The sequence below is a fragment of the Littorina saxatilis genome, unplaced genomic scaffold (assembly GCF_037325665.1).
Source record: "Littorina saxatilis isolate snail1 unplaced genomic scaffold, US_GU_Lsax_2.0 scaffold_816, whole genome shotgun sequence".
NCBI lineage: Eukaryota > Metazoa > Mollusca > Gastropoda > Littorinimorpha > Littorinidae > Littorina > Littorina saxatilis.
This window is the reverse complement of record NW_027128126.1, coordinates 43,053-62,000: the sequence shown is the minus strand read 5'-3', so window position 1 is coordinate 62,000 and position 18,948 is coordinate 43,053. Positions and strand designations below refer to the sequence as shown.

Here is an 18,948-nt window from a genome sequence, read left to right as displayed (position 1 = left end):
AAACCAGTCGTACCGTTTGTAAAACGATCAAAGTCATACCCTTTTGCCTTTCAAGTCGTACGTTATTATACCTCTTGGCAAAATAATTTTACTACCGACACCTTTCAAAGAGCGTCTCGTACGTGATTTGGGGGGGTCAGAGGGTATAATACCTCCAATTTTACGTGATGTGGAACCCTGCAAAATATGTTATTGTGTATGATTTTTTTATCCAGATACTTGCGGCAAAAATGGACTACTACCCTCATTACACCAGAGGTAGGAGGATGTGTGGTCCTCATGGCTTTACGCAATAATTCAGGTAAGAAAAGCTAAGACAAAAACTTGCATGAATTATTTCCAGTTAATCAAAGTGACTACCTTAACCTTTAGCCTGCCCTTCAGAGCCAAAATGAAGTATTGCCAGTCATAGTATCATAATTATGACTGGCAATACTTCATTTTGGCTTTATTATGAGTGGACTTACTGCTGTTTGACTTTGGAGGGCAGAGCTAGAATGGACACTTTCCTTCGTCGCTTTGATGCGGATGTAATGCCTTCACTACGGTTCTTGCCAGACACAGCTTTTTGATCTGATGAGGCCCCCACCTGTTCAATTACACATTAAGTGATTAACATGCTTCCATTTGAAACTTCGAAGTCTTCATCGGGGATTGACGCCCGACAAAAGCTAATTGAAGCCCGACGGAGCGAAGCGACGGAGGGCTTCAATTACTTTAGACTTTGGGAGAGCGTCAATCCACGATGAAGACCGAGAAGTTTCAAATGGAAGCATGTTAATGTTATTGTAATTGAATGTCAGTGTTACAGAAGTTCAGCCACTGGTCATGGAAAATTAAAGTGTATTTATTGGTAAGGGAATTTGTAAACTTTTATGGGTTGATCTATGAACATTCCAGATGAAAGTCTTTACAGTCAAAATTGATGTGAACAAAAACATTCATTACTACAAATTCTTCAAGTTCAACCTAATAAAACAAAAACCAGCACCCCTTTGTCACATTTGTGTTGGGAACACACTGACCACTAGCAATATCTGCAACTTGATAAGATGGTCACATGGGGGGGGGGGGGGGGGGGGGGGGGTGGACATGCACGTTGAGGCAACACAAAATATTTTTTTGTGTATGCTTTTTTTTATCCAGATACTTGCGGCAAAAATGGACTACTACCCTCATTACACCAGAGGTAGGAGGATGAGTGGTCCTCATGGCTTTACGCAATAATTCAGGTAAGAAAAGCTAAGACAAAAACTTGCATGAATTATTTCCAGTTAATCAAAGTGACTACCTTTAGCCTGCCCTTCAAAGCCAAAAACCGGCACGGTTGGCCTAGTGGTAAGGCGTCCGCCCCGTGATCGGGAGGTCGTGGGTTCGAACCCCGGCCGGGTCATACCTAAGACTTTAAAATTGGCAATCTAGTGGCTGCTCCGCCTGGCGTCTGGCATTATGGGGTTAGTGCTAAGCCTGGTTGGTCCGGTGTCAGAATAATGTGACAGGGTGAGACATGAAGCCTGTGCTGCGACTTCTGTCTTGTGTGTGGCGCACGTTATATGTCAAAGCAGCACCGCCTTGATATGGCCCTTCGTGGTCGGCTGGGCGTTAAGCAAACAAACAAACAAAAATCAAAGCCAAAATGAAGTATTGCCAGTCATATTATCATAATTATGACTGGCAATACTTCATTTTGGCTTTATTATGAGTGGACTTACTGCTGTTTGACTTTGGAGGGCAGAGCTAGAATGGACACTTTCCTTCGTCGCTTTGATGCGGATGTAATGCCTTCACTACGGTTCTTGCCAGACACAGCTTTTTGATCTGATGAGGCCCCCACCTGTTCAGTTACACATTAAGTGATTAACATGCTTCCATTTGAAACTTCGAAGTCTTCATCGGGGACTGACGCCCGACAAAAGCTAATTGAAGCCCGACAGAGCGAAGCGACGGAGGGCTTCAATTACTATAGACTTTGGGAGGGCGTCAATCCACGATGAAGACCGAGAAGTTTCAAATGGAAGCATGTTAATGTTATTGTAATTGAATGTCAGTGTTACAGAAGTTCAGCCACTGGTCATGGAAAATTAAAGTGTATTTATTGGTAAGGGAATTTGATAAACTTTTATGGGTTGATCTATGAACATTCCAGATGAAAGTCTTTAAACCGAGTCAAAATTGATGTGAACAAAAAACATTCATTACTACAAAATTCTTCAAGTTCAACCTAATAAAACAAAAACCAGCACCCCTTTGTCACATTTGTGTTGGGAACACACTGACCACTAGCAATATCTGCAACTTGATAAGATGGTCACATGGGGGAGGGGGGGGGGGTGGACATGCACGTTGAGGCAACACAAAATATTTTATTGTGTATGCTTTTTTTTATCCAGGTACTTGCGGCAAAAATGGACTACTACCCTCATTACACCAGAGGTAGGAGGATGAGTGGTCCTCATGGCTTTACGCAATAATTCAGGTAAGAAAAGCTAAGACAAAAACTTGCATGAATTATTTCCAGTTAATCAAAGTGACTACCTTTAGCCTGCCCTTCAAAGCCAAAAACCGGCACGGTTGGCCTAGTGGTAAGGCGTCCGCCCCGTGATCGGGAGGTCGTGGGTTCGAACCTCGGCCGGGTCATACCTAAGACTTTAAAATTGGCAATCTAGTGGCTGCTCCGCCTGGCGTCTGGCATTATGGGGTTAGTGCTAGGCCTGGTTGGTCCGGTGTCAGAATAATGTGACTGGGTGAGACATGAAGCCTGTGCTGCAACTTCTGTCTTGTGTGTGGCGCACGTTATATGTCAAAGCAGCACCGCCCTGATATGGCCCTTCGTGGTCGGCTGGGCGTTAAGCAAACATACAAACAAAAATCAAAGCCAAAATGAAGTATTGCCAGTCATATTATCATAATTATGACTGGCAATACTTCATTTTGGCTTTATTATGAGTGGACTTACTGCTGTTTGACTTTAGAGGGCAGAGCTAGAATGGACACTTTCCTTCGTCGCTTTGATGCGGATGTAATGCCTTCACTACGGTTCTTGCCAGACACAGCTTTTTGATCTGATGAGGCCCCCACCTGTTCAGTTACACATTAAGTGATTAACATGCTTCCATTTGAAACTTCGAAGTCTTCATCGGGGATTGACGCCCGACAAAAGCTAATTGAAGCCCGACGGAGCGAAGCGACGGAGGGCTTCAATTAGACTTTGGGAGGGCGTCAATCCACGATGAAGACCGAGAAGTTTCAAATGGAAGCATGTTAATGTTATTGTAATTGAATCTGACGACAATCTCTTTCCTGCTTTCATGCGGTTGTAAACAGACAGAATTGGTTCTGTTCTGTTCACACACTACTTTCAGTCCACCTACCTGCAAGGGTCAAGTCCCAAGAAATGTCTCTGTATTCCTATCGTATCACTCTGCTCCTGTTTTGTTTTCTTTCACACACATTTTCCCTTCTTTTTGACGGGTTTCTGGACAGCAAACTCTAAAACAAATTCTTTTCATCACAAAAGCGATCTTTGGAATTGACTGACGTAGTCCGGAAGAATTCATGCATTAACTTACGTCACGTACTCAACGTCATCACTTCGCATACCTTATGGTCTCGGTATTTCGTTGGCCTTCATATTTCCTACTTGTAAAATGACCCTCAAAGCTAACCGAGACTAGTTGAGGCTGTATCAATACGCCTCGCCAGCAGGTTGTTAATGGATTTTTTAGCGAGTGGTTATCGACAATTGTAATACAATCAAGTTTGCGTTTTAATGAAACAGATCCTGTGATTGGTCAGAATGTCCCAACTCATTACAAATTACCGGTGACTAATTGTCGATAGCCACTAGCTAAAAAATTCATTAACAACCTGCTCCGCACACTCGTGAATTACCAAGAGGCTGCAAATACCCACTCGTGGTTTATTTTCCACTAATCAACTCGTGGTCATTGTTTAAGCTCTATTTAATGACCGGTAATTTTTAATGAGTTGGGGCATTCTGACCAATCACAGGATCTGTTTCATTAAAACGCAAACTTGATTGAATTACAATTAACATTAACCAGAAAAGCCTTTTAACATATGATAATTATAAGAATAACTTTGAATGTAATTAGAAAATTGTTTGCCATTTGAAGAATATTCATACCATAAGACTAAATTGTTGAAAAGTGTCAAATGTACTGAAAGTAGATGGCTTTGTCAACTGACCATAAATACAATTGGTTCTTGTGCCTGTTGTATAGGAGCACCTGAAAGAGAAGGAACAATGGAACAGAAAGTACCAGCAGGAGGTCGACAGTCTGTCATTCCGCAACTAGCAGCTGTCCAAACGAGTTGTGGTACTGCAAGAGGAGCTGGAGGCCGTCGAGTCACAGAAGAAAAAACACAAGGTTGGCACATTTCTTTAAAGCAGTAAAGCGGTAATCAAGACACCAGCATTGACTTGACAGATACAGATTTCCTCTTCGTTGAATAGGGTTGAAGGCATGGCTATCATATTCCTTGGTGGTGGCAATTCCGTTCAATATGTTTTTGTAACGTCGTGAAATATATACTTTTCCCATAAAACTGAAAGCTTAGTGTTACTGCGACTTCATTTTATCATACTTATTTTCATAGTGTGGCATTTTTCGGTTCTCGTCTTTGTTTTGCCAATACATTAACCTTTACTTTAATTGTTTAAAGTTTTAACAAAAACTTACAATGGTAGGAACCCAAGAAAAAGTCCACCCCTCTGCTTTTTGAATGTAATCTATACCTGACTAAGTTTCAAATGTACATTAGTATTAGATAGGCCATGAAGCCTGTAAATGCCCCTTCTTGATCTTGTGATCATTTTATTGCTATTTATAGTACAGAAAAGGGAACCCGTAAGATTTTGCCATATTTTGTACTCTTGATTTTCTAAATTACGATTGATACGGTCTGTGGAAAAAAAGAGAAATAATTCCTAGACTTCTTGAGTTTCTACTTTCGGTTCACTCAGTTAGTGTAAAAAAAACAACCTGTTACTATGGCCATTTTGAATCTCGTATGAAGTGACTAAACGAGATCAGTTGCGTTGATCAGCTCAAAGCGTGGAAAGCTCAATTTTTATCATGCAAAAACAACAACAAAGAGGTGGATCCTCAGCAGGAGCAAAGAAAAAGGCTGTTCGGGAACAGGAATTCCTTTCAACGTATGTTTTCCAAGTTTGACATCGATAGACACTGCATGTCAAAGCTAGACTCATAGGGATCCTGAAATTGACAACACCAAGAAAAGCCGCTGCCAGCATGAGGAGCATCACAGACTTTGTCTTTTGCAAAAGATCTACCCGAGGAACAGGGTGCAGTACATGCCAAAGCGATGTTATCCGAGCTGATAGTGAAAATGAATTTGTCATTGAGCACAGCAGATGTGATTTTACAAGCTGTCAAAAGTGTGTTTCCTGTCTTAAACATCGCGCAGAAGTCTAAGTGTTCCTGCAAGAAGGCTACAGCAATGATGAAACAGATGTCTAATGACATTAGGTCTTCTCTTAAAGAAAAAATCAACAAAGATTTCCATCTTTTTTTTTTATCAATGACGGTGTGTGCAGCATGTTTGAAATGAATGATTAAAAGTTATGTGGAGTACTCTCATTTTTCTGAAAATGCACGTAGCTTTTTTTTTGTTAAACTCCATGGCAAAATTGAGGTCCCAAGGTCTGTATTACAATATATATATATATGCAACACATGCTTCTGTCAGTTAAAAGATATGATTTGTTTTTTATCAGCCTCATCTGGAGATGTACTGGTACCTCAGGCCTCATCTGGAGATGTACCAGTATTGCCAGCCTCATTTGGAGATGTACAAGTATTGCCAGCCTCGTCTGGAGATGTACTAGTATCACAAGCCTTATCTGGAGATGTACCAGTATCACCAGCCTCATCTGGAGATGTACCGCCATCACCAGCCTCATCTGGAGATTTACCAGTATCACCAGCCTTATCTGGATATGTACCAGTTTCACCAGTCTTATCTGGACATGTACCAGTATCACCAGCCTCATCTGGAGATGTACCGCTATCACCAGCCTTATCTGGAGATGTACTGATACCACCAACCTCATCTGGAGATGTACCGCTATCACCAGCCTTATCTGGAAATGTACCGATACCACCAGCCTCATCTGGAGATGTACCGCTATCACCAGCCTCATCTGGAGATGTACCGCTATCATCAGCCTCATCTGGAGATGTACCGCTATCACCAGTCTTATCTGGAAATGTACCGATACCACCAGCCTCATCTGGAAATGTACCGATACCACCAGCCTTATCTGGAGATGTACTGATACCACCAGCCTCATCTGGAGATGTACCGCTACCAAAAGCCTCATCTGGAAATGTACCGATACCACCAGCCTCATTTGGAGATGAACAGGTACGAAAAGCATTGTGATTTTGAACTTACTCACGGGTTACCTCCATTATGAAATTGACCGTTTTTGTTTGTTTATTTGTTGCTTAACGTCCAGCCGACTACGCAGAGCCATATCAGGACGAAAATTGACCGCTTTTATTTTTTAAACTTTCCAGGAAATGGGATTTAGCCACCTCTAGGTCGATGTTGTCAGTCTAATGAAATTGGAGAAAAGGCACCAATGGGTGGCCGAGTGGTAACGCACTTGCGCTCGGAAGTGAGTTCGACCCTGTGTCGGGGCGTTAGCAATTTTCTCCCCCCTTTCCTAACCTAGGTGGTGGGTTCAAGTGCTAGTCTTTCGGATGAGACGAAAAACCGAGGTCCCTTCGTGTACACTACATTGGGGTGTGCACGTTAAAGATCCCACGATTGACAAAAGGGTCTTTCCTGGCAAAATTGTATAGCCATAGATTAAAAAAATGTCCACCAAAATACCCGTGTGACTTTGAATAATAGGCCGTGAACAGTAGGATATGCGCCGAAATGGCTGCGATCTGCTGGTCGATGTGAATGCGTGATGTATTGTGTAAAAAAATCCATCTCACACGGCGCCTTGAGTCCGAGTCTGGAGATACGCGCGCGATATAAGACTTCATATAACCCATACTTGTCGGTCGCCCTATGCCTAAGTGGAATGTTTTGTATAATGGGAGCTTTAGGGCAACATTTGGCTTTAACACACACACACGTACATATATAGATTGGTTGAATTTAGAATAAAAAGAAAGTATGTAAAAGTCACAACATTCTTACACGTACTCGCATTCACTACCAAGAAACTGTTAATTTTTAGGATAGTTGGACATTAACTACAGTACCTGTGTAATCCAGAAAAACACACAAGATAAGCACATAATTGAGGCAAGTCAGGACCATTATGATGATCTGTGTCAAAAGCATCACATTTATTTTAACACGAATATTTATTGGACCATAGTGGCCGAGTGGGCTGCTTGCAGTCTCACTCAATGACAAAGTTAAGCAATGCCGAGCCTAGCCAAGTACTTGGATAAGTGACTGTCTGAGTTGTACACTGCTGTTAACTTGACCCCTCATGGAGGGCGGTGTCTCACTACTCTTTGGGATGAGATTTTAAAGGGAGGTCTATTCAGTATTCTGAGTACATATATGCACTCAAAATCAAGCTTGGACTTGATCCTGACGCCAATGTCCAACTCGGGTCAATGCAACCTGCAGAAACACACCCAGCATGCATCATAGTCTCAGAATAATCAAAATGATGATTGTGGAGACTCAACGAAAGGCAGGTGTGCTAAGCTGCCATAGTATTATGGGAAATGATTCTATTGTTATTGCAAATTTGTCTGGAAGCATGTGTCGACATAAGCTTGTATGTCTGCTTGATAGAGAATGGGATCTGGGTTGTCAGTAAAATGAAATTTGAGATTTTAAAAGAATCACCAAACCTTAGGGCGACAAAATATAAGTTGAAAGTATTGTACAATTGGAGCTTTACCTTTAGGACGACATTTGGTTGACCTAACTCCCCTATAGGATTTAACACAATATATATATATATGTTATAATTTTGGTTGCCCTAATCAAAAGTATTGTATAATGGGAGCTTTAGGGCGACATTTGGCGAATTGGATCTGGGTTGTTACTAAAATGACATTTTACTTTTTTGAGATTTTTTTTTTATACACGTTTTTATTGAGTCACTTGAGAAAAAGTGACTCTATGTAATCGGTCAGTGTTAGTCTGTCCGGCCGGCCGTCCGGCCGGCCGTCCGTAGACACCACCTTAACGTTGGACTTTTCTCGGAAACTATCAAAGCGATCGGGCTCATATTTTGTTTAGTCGTGACCTCCAATGACCTCTACACTTTAACGATGGTTTCGTTGACCTTTGACCTTTTTCAAGGTCACAGGTCAGCGTCAAAGGAAAAATTAGACATTTTATATCTTTGACAAAGTTCATCGGATGTGATTGAAACTTTGTAGGATTATTCTTTACATCAAAGTATTTACATCTGTAGCCTTTTACGAACGTTATCAGAAAAACAAGGGAGATAACTAGCCTTTTCTGTTCGGCAACACACAACTTAACGTTGGGCTTTTCTCGGAAACTATAAAAGTGACCGGGCTCAAATTTTATGTGAACGTGACTCATTGTGTTGTGAATAGCAATTTCTTCCTGTCCATCTGATGCCTCATATAATATTCAGAACTGCGAAAGTGACTCGATCGAGCGTTTGCTCTTCTTGTTTCTTCTTGGTACACGACATCAACATCAGACAGCAACACTTTTTTTTAGATTTGAAAGGAAGCACCAAACCTTAGGGCGAAAAAAATATGTGAAAGTATTGTACAATAGGAGCTTTAGGATGACATTTGGTCGACCTAGCTCCCCTGTGGGATTTAAAGGCAGAGTAAGCCTCCCGTAAACCATCACAGATGCGGTCAGGCTTTTACACACAGTACAAACACCATTTCCTTTAAACACTCACCAATTGAGAACATCCTAGGTGCCCTCCGTAAAGAGCGAACAATTTTCAAAGAATTTATTTTTGCGTGGTTTATCTTACCCCTGAGCCATCGTGAACCCGTGTGATCCAGTTCACAATGCAGTCGTCATAGTTAGTCATTTGAATGCGACTCGACGTGAGCTTATCTACAATAGCACGTTTTTTTTATGCACGAAACAACGGCTGTGGTTCACAAGAACTCTCGCGATGGCTTTTGACTGTTGAGAGGAACGGCGATTTGCACTGATAAACCGGCCGTCGTCTGCTACGACCCTTGCGTGACCCTGCTTCCGGGCTTTTCTTTTTTTTAAACTTTCACAACTTCGAATTGTTCTGATCTTGTCTTGATGAAAAACGAATTCTTTTATGATTAAAGAATGTTTGTGTAACAAGCTGTCAATTTATTATTTAGATTTTAAAAGTTAGGTCTAGCGCAAAAACGAGGCGCCGTTGTTGTTAACGGAACAAGTCTACGAAAATAAATTCTTTGAAAATGTCTCACGCTCGACAGAAAGCAGCCAGGATGTTCCCGTTCGGTGAGCGTTCAAATGGAAGTATGCTTGTACTGTATTTAGACGCTCGGGGAGCTCTGTGATGGTTTACGGGAGGCTTACTGTGCCTTTAACACACATGCATATATATATATATATATATATGTTATAATTTTGGTCGCCCTAATCAAAAGTATTGTATAATGGGAGCGTTAGGGCGACATTTGGCGAATTGGATCTGGGTTGTTACTAAAAAAAAATGACATATTACTTTTTTGAGAATTTTATTTTTTCAGTTTTTTTTTTTTTATACACGTTTTTATTTCTTTTTGGTACACGACATCAACATCAGACAACAACACTTTTTTGAGATTTGAAAGGAAGTACCAAACCTTAGGGCGAAAGAAAATACGTTGAAAGTATTGTACAATAGGAGCTTTAGGATGACATTTGGTCGATCGACCTAGCTCCCCTGTGGGATTTAACACACACGCATGTATATATATATGTTAAAAATGGTGTGAATGTGATCATACTTTCTCCAAGTCCTTTTTCAAAAATTGACCCGATATTCCGATCTACTTACAAATACCTTTTGGGGTTTAAATTGTGATGTTTTAGTTTAAATAAAAGTTCCACATGATTCTATGCTCCGCCTTGCAAGAGACATCACATTAACTTAACTGTGAATATTTTGTTTTAGGATGAAGACTACTGTCAGGAGAGTGATTTTGATTCTGATAGCACACCTTCTTCCTGCGATTACCCTATGCTGTCACCACCTGCACAAAGGAAGAAAACTTGCCAAGGTAAAAGTCAATGAAAGAAACTGTGAGAAGTAGTAACTCACTGACTGCGACAATTCATGGTTGACCAATTTACTTAAAATTCAGCTTTCCTGAGCCAGAAACCACAACTTGGTCTATAGTTCAGGACATTTCCTAGTCGAGTTGCAATCAATTATTGTACTATCAAGGAAACAGTTTCTTGTGTAAAGAATTTAACATGCTATACGGTGTTGTTGCCAGGCCTCGGTCTTTTGTCTGTGACGCATTCCTTTCTGATTTGACGCATTGGACCTAGCCTTGTCCGGTCGATGGACCGATAGTTTTTACGTTTTGGTGGTCAACTGACCGATACATATTCGTACAAGGCGGACAAGGTCTGCAATGAATGGAATGGGAGTTGCAAAGTCGGAAAACAAACCCCGATCGAAATGCTCATGTTTGCTACGAGTGAAAAATGCACTCGGTGCCGACTCTGTGTTTGTCGTCATTGACTCTGTGTTTGTCGTCTTTGACACTCGAGGCTGCGTTTACGGAAATACCCGTTCCAGCCGGTGTACCTAATTATCGAAAACGGCGCAAACAGCGGAAATTTCATCAATATAATATTACGGCATGGTAATTTGGACCTATTGTTTTTTTAAAGTCAGGACATTTGGACTTATTGGTTTTTTTTAGGGAGGTCCAAATGACCTATTGTTTTCTTAGGCTGGCAACAACACTGGCTATACTTTTTCCCACATAAAAAAGACTTGTGCCCATTGTGATATGTACATTGTACTTGTTTGACAGGCATGGTTACAACAAGTCAGCAAAGTCTGGTTTTCTCGATGGCTGGTTGGCACCCCGTTGCCTTGGCACCTCAAGCAATGATGTTGCCAGCGCAGTCTGTGTCTCGTCTTACGTCTCCCAACAATGTCCAGCTTCCCACCGACCTTACTGTCCTTCAGCAGCAGCTCAGGACTACAGGTATGTTATTCTTCAGCGTGTGGCATCACCGTATTTGATCTTTTACCCTTGTTAAATGCTTCTCATTCAAGTCACTGCACAGCAGAACATGCATGAACTTTTAAAACCAGCTCGCTGCACAATTGTTAAGTACCTATTTTATGAAGCAACTGCTTGTTTGCGAAAATGAGTGTGCCTGCATCAATACTACGTGTTTATCACTAAATCAGTGACTGATTAGACCGTCCTTCCGGAGGGTGAAATGAATAGGCTAAAGTTGCTGATGCGACCCCCATTCATATTTCACACTGTCAGACTGTACGGTAGGCTACGGTTCATGTTGGTTGATAAATATTGGCTTCAAATTGGTACCCTTGAAAATGACAGAAGGCCGCCTTACAATTCTTAAACTTCTTGAGTTTCTACTTTTGTGACATGACGTGACCGAGTTTTGTATGAAGTGAAGAAACGAGATCAGTTGTATTGATCTGTTCAAAGCGTGGAAAGCTCAATTTCCATCAGGCAAAAACAACAACAAAGAGGTGGATCCTCAGCTGGGCCAAAGAAAAAGGCGGTTCGGGAACAGGAATTCCTTTCAAAGTATGTGTCAGTAAAAAGATGACCTGATTTTTTTTCATCAGCCTCATCTGGAGATGTACCGCTACCACCAGCCTCATCTGGAGATGTACCGCTACCACCAGCCTCATCTGGAGATGTACCGATAAAACCAGCCTCTTCTGGAGATGAACAGGTACGAAAAGCCTTGCGATTTGAACTAACTCACGGGTTACCTACTTCCTGAATTTGACTCTCCGGATGACTTTTTTAACTTTTCACAGGAAATGGGAATTGGGCCCCGCCACACCCCCCCCCCCCCCCCCCCCCCGGGGTAATTATTGTCAGTCCAATGGAAGCACAAATACTATGGTCATCCTAAGTGGAAAGTAGTGTATAATGGGATCTTTAGGGCGACATTTGGTCGACTTAACTCCCCTGTAAGCTTTAACACATACACATGTATATTGGTTGAATTTAGAATAAAAAGAAAGTATGTAAAAGGCACAACATTCTTACACGTACTTGCATTCACCACCAAGAAACTGTTAATTTTTAGGATAGTTGGACATTAACTACGGTACCTGTGTAATCCAGAAAAACACACAAGATAAGCACATAAATGAGGCAAGTCAGGACCATTATGATGATCTGTGTCAAAAGCATCACATTTATTTTAACACGAATATTTATTGGACCATAGTGGCCGAGTGGGCGGCTTGCAGTCTCACTCAATGACAAAGTTAAGCAATGCCGAGCCTAGGCAGTACTTGGATAAGTGACTGTCTGAGTTGTACACTGCTGTTAACTTGACCCCACATGGAGGGCGGTGTCTCACTACTCTTTGGGATGAGATTTTAAACTGAGGTCTATTCAGTATTCTGAGTACATATGCCCTCAAAATCATGCTTGGACTTGATCCTGACGCCAATGTCCAACTCGGGTCAATGCAACCCGCAGAAACACACCCAGCATGCATCATAGTCTCAGAATAATCAGAATGATGATTGTGGAGACTCAAGGAAAGGCAGGTGTACTAAGCTGCCATGGTATTATGGGAAAAGGTTCTATTGTTATTGCAAATTTGTCTGGAAGCATGTGTCGACATTAGCTTGTATGTCTGCTTGATAGGCAATGTGATCTGGGTTGTCAGTAAAAATGAAATTTGAGATTTGAAAAGAATCACCAAACCTTAGGGCGACAGAATATAAGTTGAAAGTATTGTACAATTGGAGCTTTAGGACGACATTTGGTCGACCTAGCTCCCCTGTAGGATTTAGCACAATATATGTTATATTTTTGGTCGCCCTAATCAAAAGTATTGTATAATGGGAGCTTTAGGGCGACATTTGGTGAATTGGATCTGGGTTGTCACTAAAATGACATTTGAGATTTGAAAGGAAGCACCAAACCTTAGGGCGAAAGAAAATACATTGAAAGTATTGTACAATTGCTGAATTGGAGCTTTAGGATGACATATGTTCGACCTAGCTCCCCTGTGGAATTTGACACACACGCATATTATATATACTGTTCAAAAAAAGAAACGCATAGTTGCTACTTGCCAAATTTGTTTTATTTTTCGAAAAAAATAACAGAAAATCCAATATTTAGATTATTTGTTTGAATTTTGGTATGGACACAGTTGAATGCACACACAGTTCATTTGCATCTTCAAATCAATCAGTCAATCAATACGATTGGGTGCCGAGGCTGTCAAGTCAGTAGGGGGTGTGACTGCCTTGAGCAGCAACAACTGCCCGGCACCTTCTGGGCATGGACTGGATCAGATGCCGGATATCTTGCTGTGGGATGGTGTCCCACTCCTCCTGAAGTGCCTGCAATAGATCGCGGTGATTTGCTGGCGCTTCTTCTTGCCTGCGCACACGTCTGTCCAATTCATCCCAGAGGTGTTCTATCGGGTTCATGTCTGGCGACATGGATGGCCAGGGAAGCACCTGGACATGGTGGTCGGTGAGGAACTGGGTGGTGAGTCGTGCTGTGTGCGGGCGAGCGTTGTCCTGCTGGAATATGGCATCCTGGTCAGCCAGAAGAGGAAGGGCGTGTGGGCGCAGAATTTCCTCCACGTATCGCTGGGCAGTTATGCGCCCTTGGACGTGCACCAGGGTGCTCCTTCCAGCGGTATTGATCGCCCCCACACCATGACGCCTCCACCACCATGAATGGGTGCCTCATCCACACAGTTGGGCGCGTAACGTTCGTTTACTCTCCGGTAGACCCTCCTCCGACCATCATGTCGCTGGAGCAGGAAGTAGGACTCGTCGCTGAACCACACGTGTCTCCAGTGATTCCGGACGGTCCAGCGAAGGTGCTGGTTGCCCCACTGCACTCGGTTCTGGCGATGGCGGCGGGTGAGGACAGCTCCTCTGTGAGGTCTGCGAGCTCTCAAACCAGCTTTATGCAGGCGGTACTGCACGGTCTGGTCCGATAATCGGTGTGGCCCGGGGAGAGCCTGGACAGAAGATGAGGCCGACAGGAAACGATTCCGGAGGTGGCGGAGCCGTATGAAACGGTCCTGAGCAGCAGTTGTCGCCCTTGGTCTTCCCGCTCGTGGCAAGTCAGCAACGGAGCCAGTGGCTTGAAACCTGACCCACAGTCTACTGATGGTGCCCTGGGACACGTGGAAGTGCCTGGCGATTGCACTTTGACTTTGGCCTGCTTGTAAACGACCCAATGCAATTTGGCGGTCTTCTCTGCTCAATCGGGCCATCTTTCGTCGCTGAATTGTCGTCTGATTTCTTTGTGGCGAACAATCCGCTTTTATGGGTTTTGGAAGACATGGTGAGAGCTCAATATTCCCCGAGTTTCACGAGATTACACTGAAGCATGACGAGTGGTCATGCCAAATGAGCAATTTTGACATTGTAGCCACTGATAACGCATGCGTCACGTGCAGAGCTCACTTGTGGCAATGGACGAAAGGTCGACGACCAGATAAACATTTTCTGCAGTTTGGTGGATATCCTTGTAGCCATATAACTAAATTAACCAAATATTACAAGCTATGCGTTTCTTTTTTTGAACAGTATATATATGATAATGTCAAAAATGGTGTGAATGTGTTCATACTTTCTCCAAGTCCTTTTACTGAAAAGGACCTTTGACTCGATATTCCGATCTACTTACGCATACTCTTTGGGGTTTACATTGTGATGTTTAAATAAAAGTTCCACATGATTCTATGCTCCGCCTTGCAAGAGACATCACATTAACTTAACTGTGAATATTTTGTTTTAGGATGAAGACTTATACCGTCCGGAGAGTGATTTTGATTCTGATAGCACACCTTCTTCCTGCGATTACCCTATGCTGTCACCACCTGCACAAAGGAAGAAAACTTGCCAAGGTAAAAGTCAATGAAAGAAACTGTGAGAAGTAGTAACTCACTCACTGCGACAACTCATGGATGACCAATTTACTTAACTCATGGATGACCAATTTACTTAAGATTCAACTCTCCTGAGCCAGAAACCACAACTTGGTCTATAGTTCAGGACATTTCCTAGTCAAGTTGCAATCATTTATTGTACTATCAAGGAAACAGTTTCTTGTGTAAAGAATTTAACATGCTATACAGTGTTCTTGCCAGGCCTTGGTCTTCGGTCTCTGACGCATTCCTTTCTGATTTGACGCATTGGACCTAGCCTTGTCCGGTCGATGGACCGATAGTTTTTACGTTTTGGTGGTCAACTGACCGATACATATTCGTACAAGGCGGACAAGGTCTGCAATGAATGGAATGGGAGTTGCAAAGTCGGAAAACAAACCCCGATCGAAATGCTCATGTTTGCTACGAGTGAAAAATGCACTCGGTGCCGACTCTGTGTTTGTCGTCATTGACTCTGTGTTTGTCGTCATTGACACTCGAGGCTGCGTTTACGGAAATACCCGTTCCAGCCGGTGTACCTAATTATCGAAAACGGCGCAAACAGCGGAAATTTCATCAATATAATACTACGGCATGGTAATTTGGACCTATTGTTTTTTTAAAGCCAGGACATTTGGACTTATTGGGTTTTTTTTAGGGAGGTCCAAATGACCTATTGTCTTCTTAGGCTGGCAACAACACTGGCTATACTTTTTCCCACATAAAACAGACTTGTGCCCATTGTGATATACATTGTACTTGTTTGACAGGCATGGTTACAACAAGTCAGCAAAGTCTGGTTTTCTCGATGGCTGGTTGGCACCCCGTTGCCTTGGCACCTCAAGCAATGATGTTGCCAGCGCAGTCTGTGTCTCGTCTTACGTCTCCCAACAATGTCCAGCTTCCCACCGACCTTACTGTCCTTCAGCAGCAGCTCAGGACTCCAGGTATGTTATTCTTCAGCGTGTGGCATCACCGTATTTGATCTTTTACCCTTGTTAAATGCTTCTCATTCAAGTCACTGCACAGCAGAACATGCATGCACTTTTAAAACCAGCTTGCTGCACAATTGTTAAGTACCTATTTTATGAAGCAACTGCTTGTTTGCGAAAATGAGTGTGCCTGCATCGATACTACGTGTTTATCACTAAATCAGTGTCTGATAAGACCGTCCATCCGGAGGGTGAAATGAATAGGCTAAAGTTGCTGATGCGACCCTCATTCACATTTCACACTGTTAGACTGTACGGTAGGCTACGGTTCATGTTGGTTAATAAATATTGGCTTCAAATTGGTACCCTTGAAAATGACAGAAGGCCGCCTTACAATTCTTAAACTTCTTGAGTTTCTACTTTTGTGACATGACGTGGCGAGTCTCGTATGAAGTGACGAAACGAGATCAGTTGTATTGATCTGTTCAAAGCGTGGAAAGCTCAATTTCCATCATGTAAAAACAACAACAAAGAAAAAGGCGGTTCGTGAACAGGAATTCCTTTCAAAGTTTGTGTCAGTAAAAAGATGACCTGATTTATTTCTCATCAGCCTCATCTGGAGATGTACCGCTACCACCAGCCTCATCTGGAGATGTACCGCTACCACCAGCCTCATCTGGAGATGTACCGCTACCACCAGCCTCATTTGGAGATGTACCGATAAAACCAGCCTCATCTGGAGATGACAGGTACGAAAAGCCTCGCGATTTGAACTAACTCACGGGTTACCTACTTCCTGAATTTGACTCTCCGGATGACTTTTTAACTTTATAAGCCTGTGATTAAGGTGACCCACAAACTGTTACCAGACACTCCCTGGACTTATATTAAGCCTAGTGCAGAACCGCGCGAGGTGACATGTGACTCATTTCGTGGTGGAGGGTCACATTTTAAGGATTTTTTGCATTTTACTTCAGTATCTGTGTAATCCAGAAAAGACACAAGATAAGCGCATAATTGAGGAGAGTCGGGACCATTATGATGATCTGTGTCAAAAGCACATTGAACACGACTATTAATGGGACCATAGTGGCCGAGTGGGCGACTTGCAGTCTCACTCTATGACAAAGTTAAGCAATTTGAGATTTAAATAGAAGCACCAAACCTTAGGGCGACTGAAAATAAGAAAAGTATTGCATGATTAGAGCTTTAGGACGACATTTGATCAACCTAGGTCCCCTGTTGAATTTAAAGGCACACGCAGCTTCCCGTAAACCATCACAGACACTGTCAGGCTTTTACACACAGTACAAACACCCTTGCATTTCAACACTCACCACTTGAGAACATCGTAGGTGCCCTCCGAAAAGAGCGAGCACTTATGAACGAATTTATTTTTGCGTGGCCAGCCGGATTGTCTGATCAGACAATGGGATGGCTCGTTTTGGCGCTAGACCTAACTTATACTAATAAATTGACAGCTTGTTACACAAATATTCTTAAATAATTCTTTTTTCATTAAGACAAAATCAGTAAAACTCGAAGATTTTAAAGTTTAAAAACTAGCCCTGAAGCGTGTCCTGCAAAACGTGTTTCTCGTAGCAGACGAATGTTCAGCATGTCGCCAGTTTCTTTGAACGGTCAGCCGACACCATTCACTTCGTGTGACTCGCAGCCATTTGTTGCGTTTTAGATAACGAGCCATGGCAGATACAGCGAGTCGCATTGAAATCAAGGACTGACTACTAAATTGTGAGAAAAAAAGGGAAAGTAGATCACATGGGTTCACGATGGCTCAGGGGTTAGATTAACCACGAAAACAGGTGTGTGGTTTACTCGAGCTAAACAAAAAAACTGTGTCATTTAATGCTATTCACTAAATGCTATTGCAAGTGTGTTCGATAAGGTTAGAACTGCTTTTTCATGAAAAGATTTGAATCGTTCTGTAAACCATTTGGGACGGACTGGGGCTTTAACACACACGCATTACAAGTCAAATAGTGTGAATGTGATAATTTTTTCTCCTTCCTCCAAGTACTTTTAGTTTTACTCAAAAGGACCTATGACCAGATTTCCAGATCTACTGACAAATACGTTTTGAGCTTTCATTTGTGATGTTTAGATAAAAAATAAAAAAAAGAGTTTCACATGATGGCATGTTCCGCCTTGCCAGAGACATCACTATAACTTAACTGTGAATATTTTGTTTTAGGATGAAGACTACAGTTACGATCCGGAGAGTGATTCTGATTCTGATGGCACACCTTTTTCAAGCTACATGTACTACTACTCAATGCTGTCACCACCTGCAAAAAGGAAGAAAACATGCCAAGGTAAAAGTCCGTGAAAGAAACTGAGAAGTAGTGACTCTATGACTGCAACCTTTCATGATTTGCCAATTTACCTAAAATTCAGCTTTCCTGAGCCAGAAGCAAGACTTGTCTATAGACTATAGTTCAGGACATTTGCATATGCAGTTGCAATCAACTAGTGTACTATCAAGAAAACAGTTTCGTGTGGACAGAATTGTACATGCTCTACATTTTCCCATCTTTGTTAAAACATTAAGTCAAAATTTGACTAAATGTAAAAAACATCAATTTTGAAAACAACACTGGACAGCAATTAAAAATAGCATTCACCAAAACTGGCAACATGGTCTCAAAAGCTTCCTCACCTCATGTCTGACACATGCATGCACACACACACACACACAAACACACACACACATACGGACGAGGAGCACCTTAGGTACCGGTCATACGCAGACGGATCTGTGTGACTTCTGTACGTACGAAATCCACATTAGGTACCGTTTGGCTATACACAGTGTGTAACCCGTACGGACGAAGGCGTTAAGTACCTGTTTCCTATACACACTGATGGTTGTGTATAGTGTCAGTAAAGTGTG

General features: G+C 42.3%; 1 protein-coding gene across 1 annotated transcript; it reads left to right on the top strand.

Moving 5' to 3' along the window:
- The first annotated feature begins 2,345 nt into the window (after positions 1–2,345).
- LOC138956485 (uncharacterized) lies at positions 2,346–18,579 on the top strand. The gene is made up of 10 exons (XM_070327828.1): positions 2,346–2,476; positions 4,245–4,391; positions 5,762–6,411; positions 10,133–10,238; positions 11,007–11,183; positions 11,804–11,913; positions 14,976–15,084; positions 15,876–16,052; positions 16,648–16,786; positions 18,250–18,579. Exons 1-10 carry the CDS (start codon positions 2,455–2,457, stop codon positions 18,392–18,394), a joined length of 1,782 nt encoding a protein of 593 aa, XP_070183929.1. The 5' UTR covers positions 2,346–2,454; the 3' UTR covers positions 18,395–18,579.
- Positions 18,580–18,948: the final 369 nt, after the last annotated feature.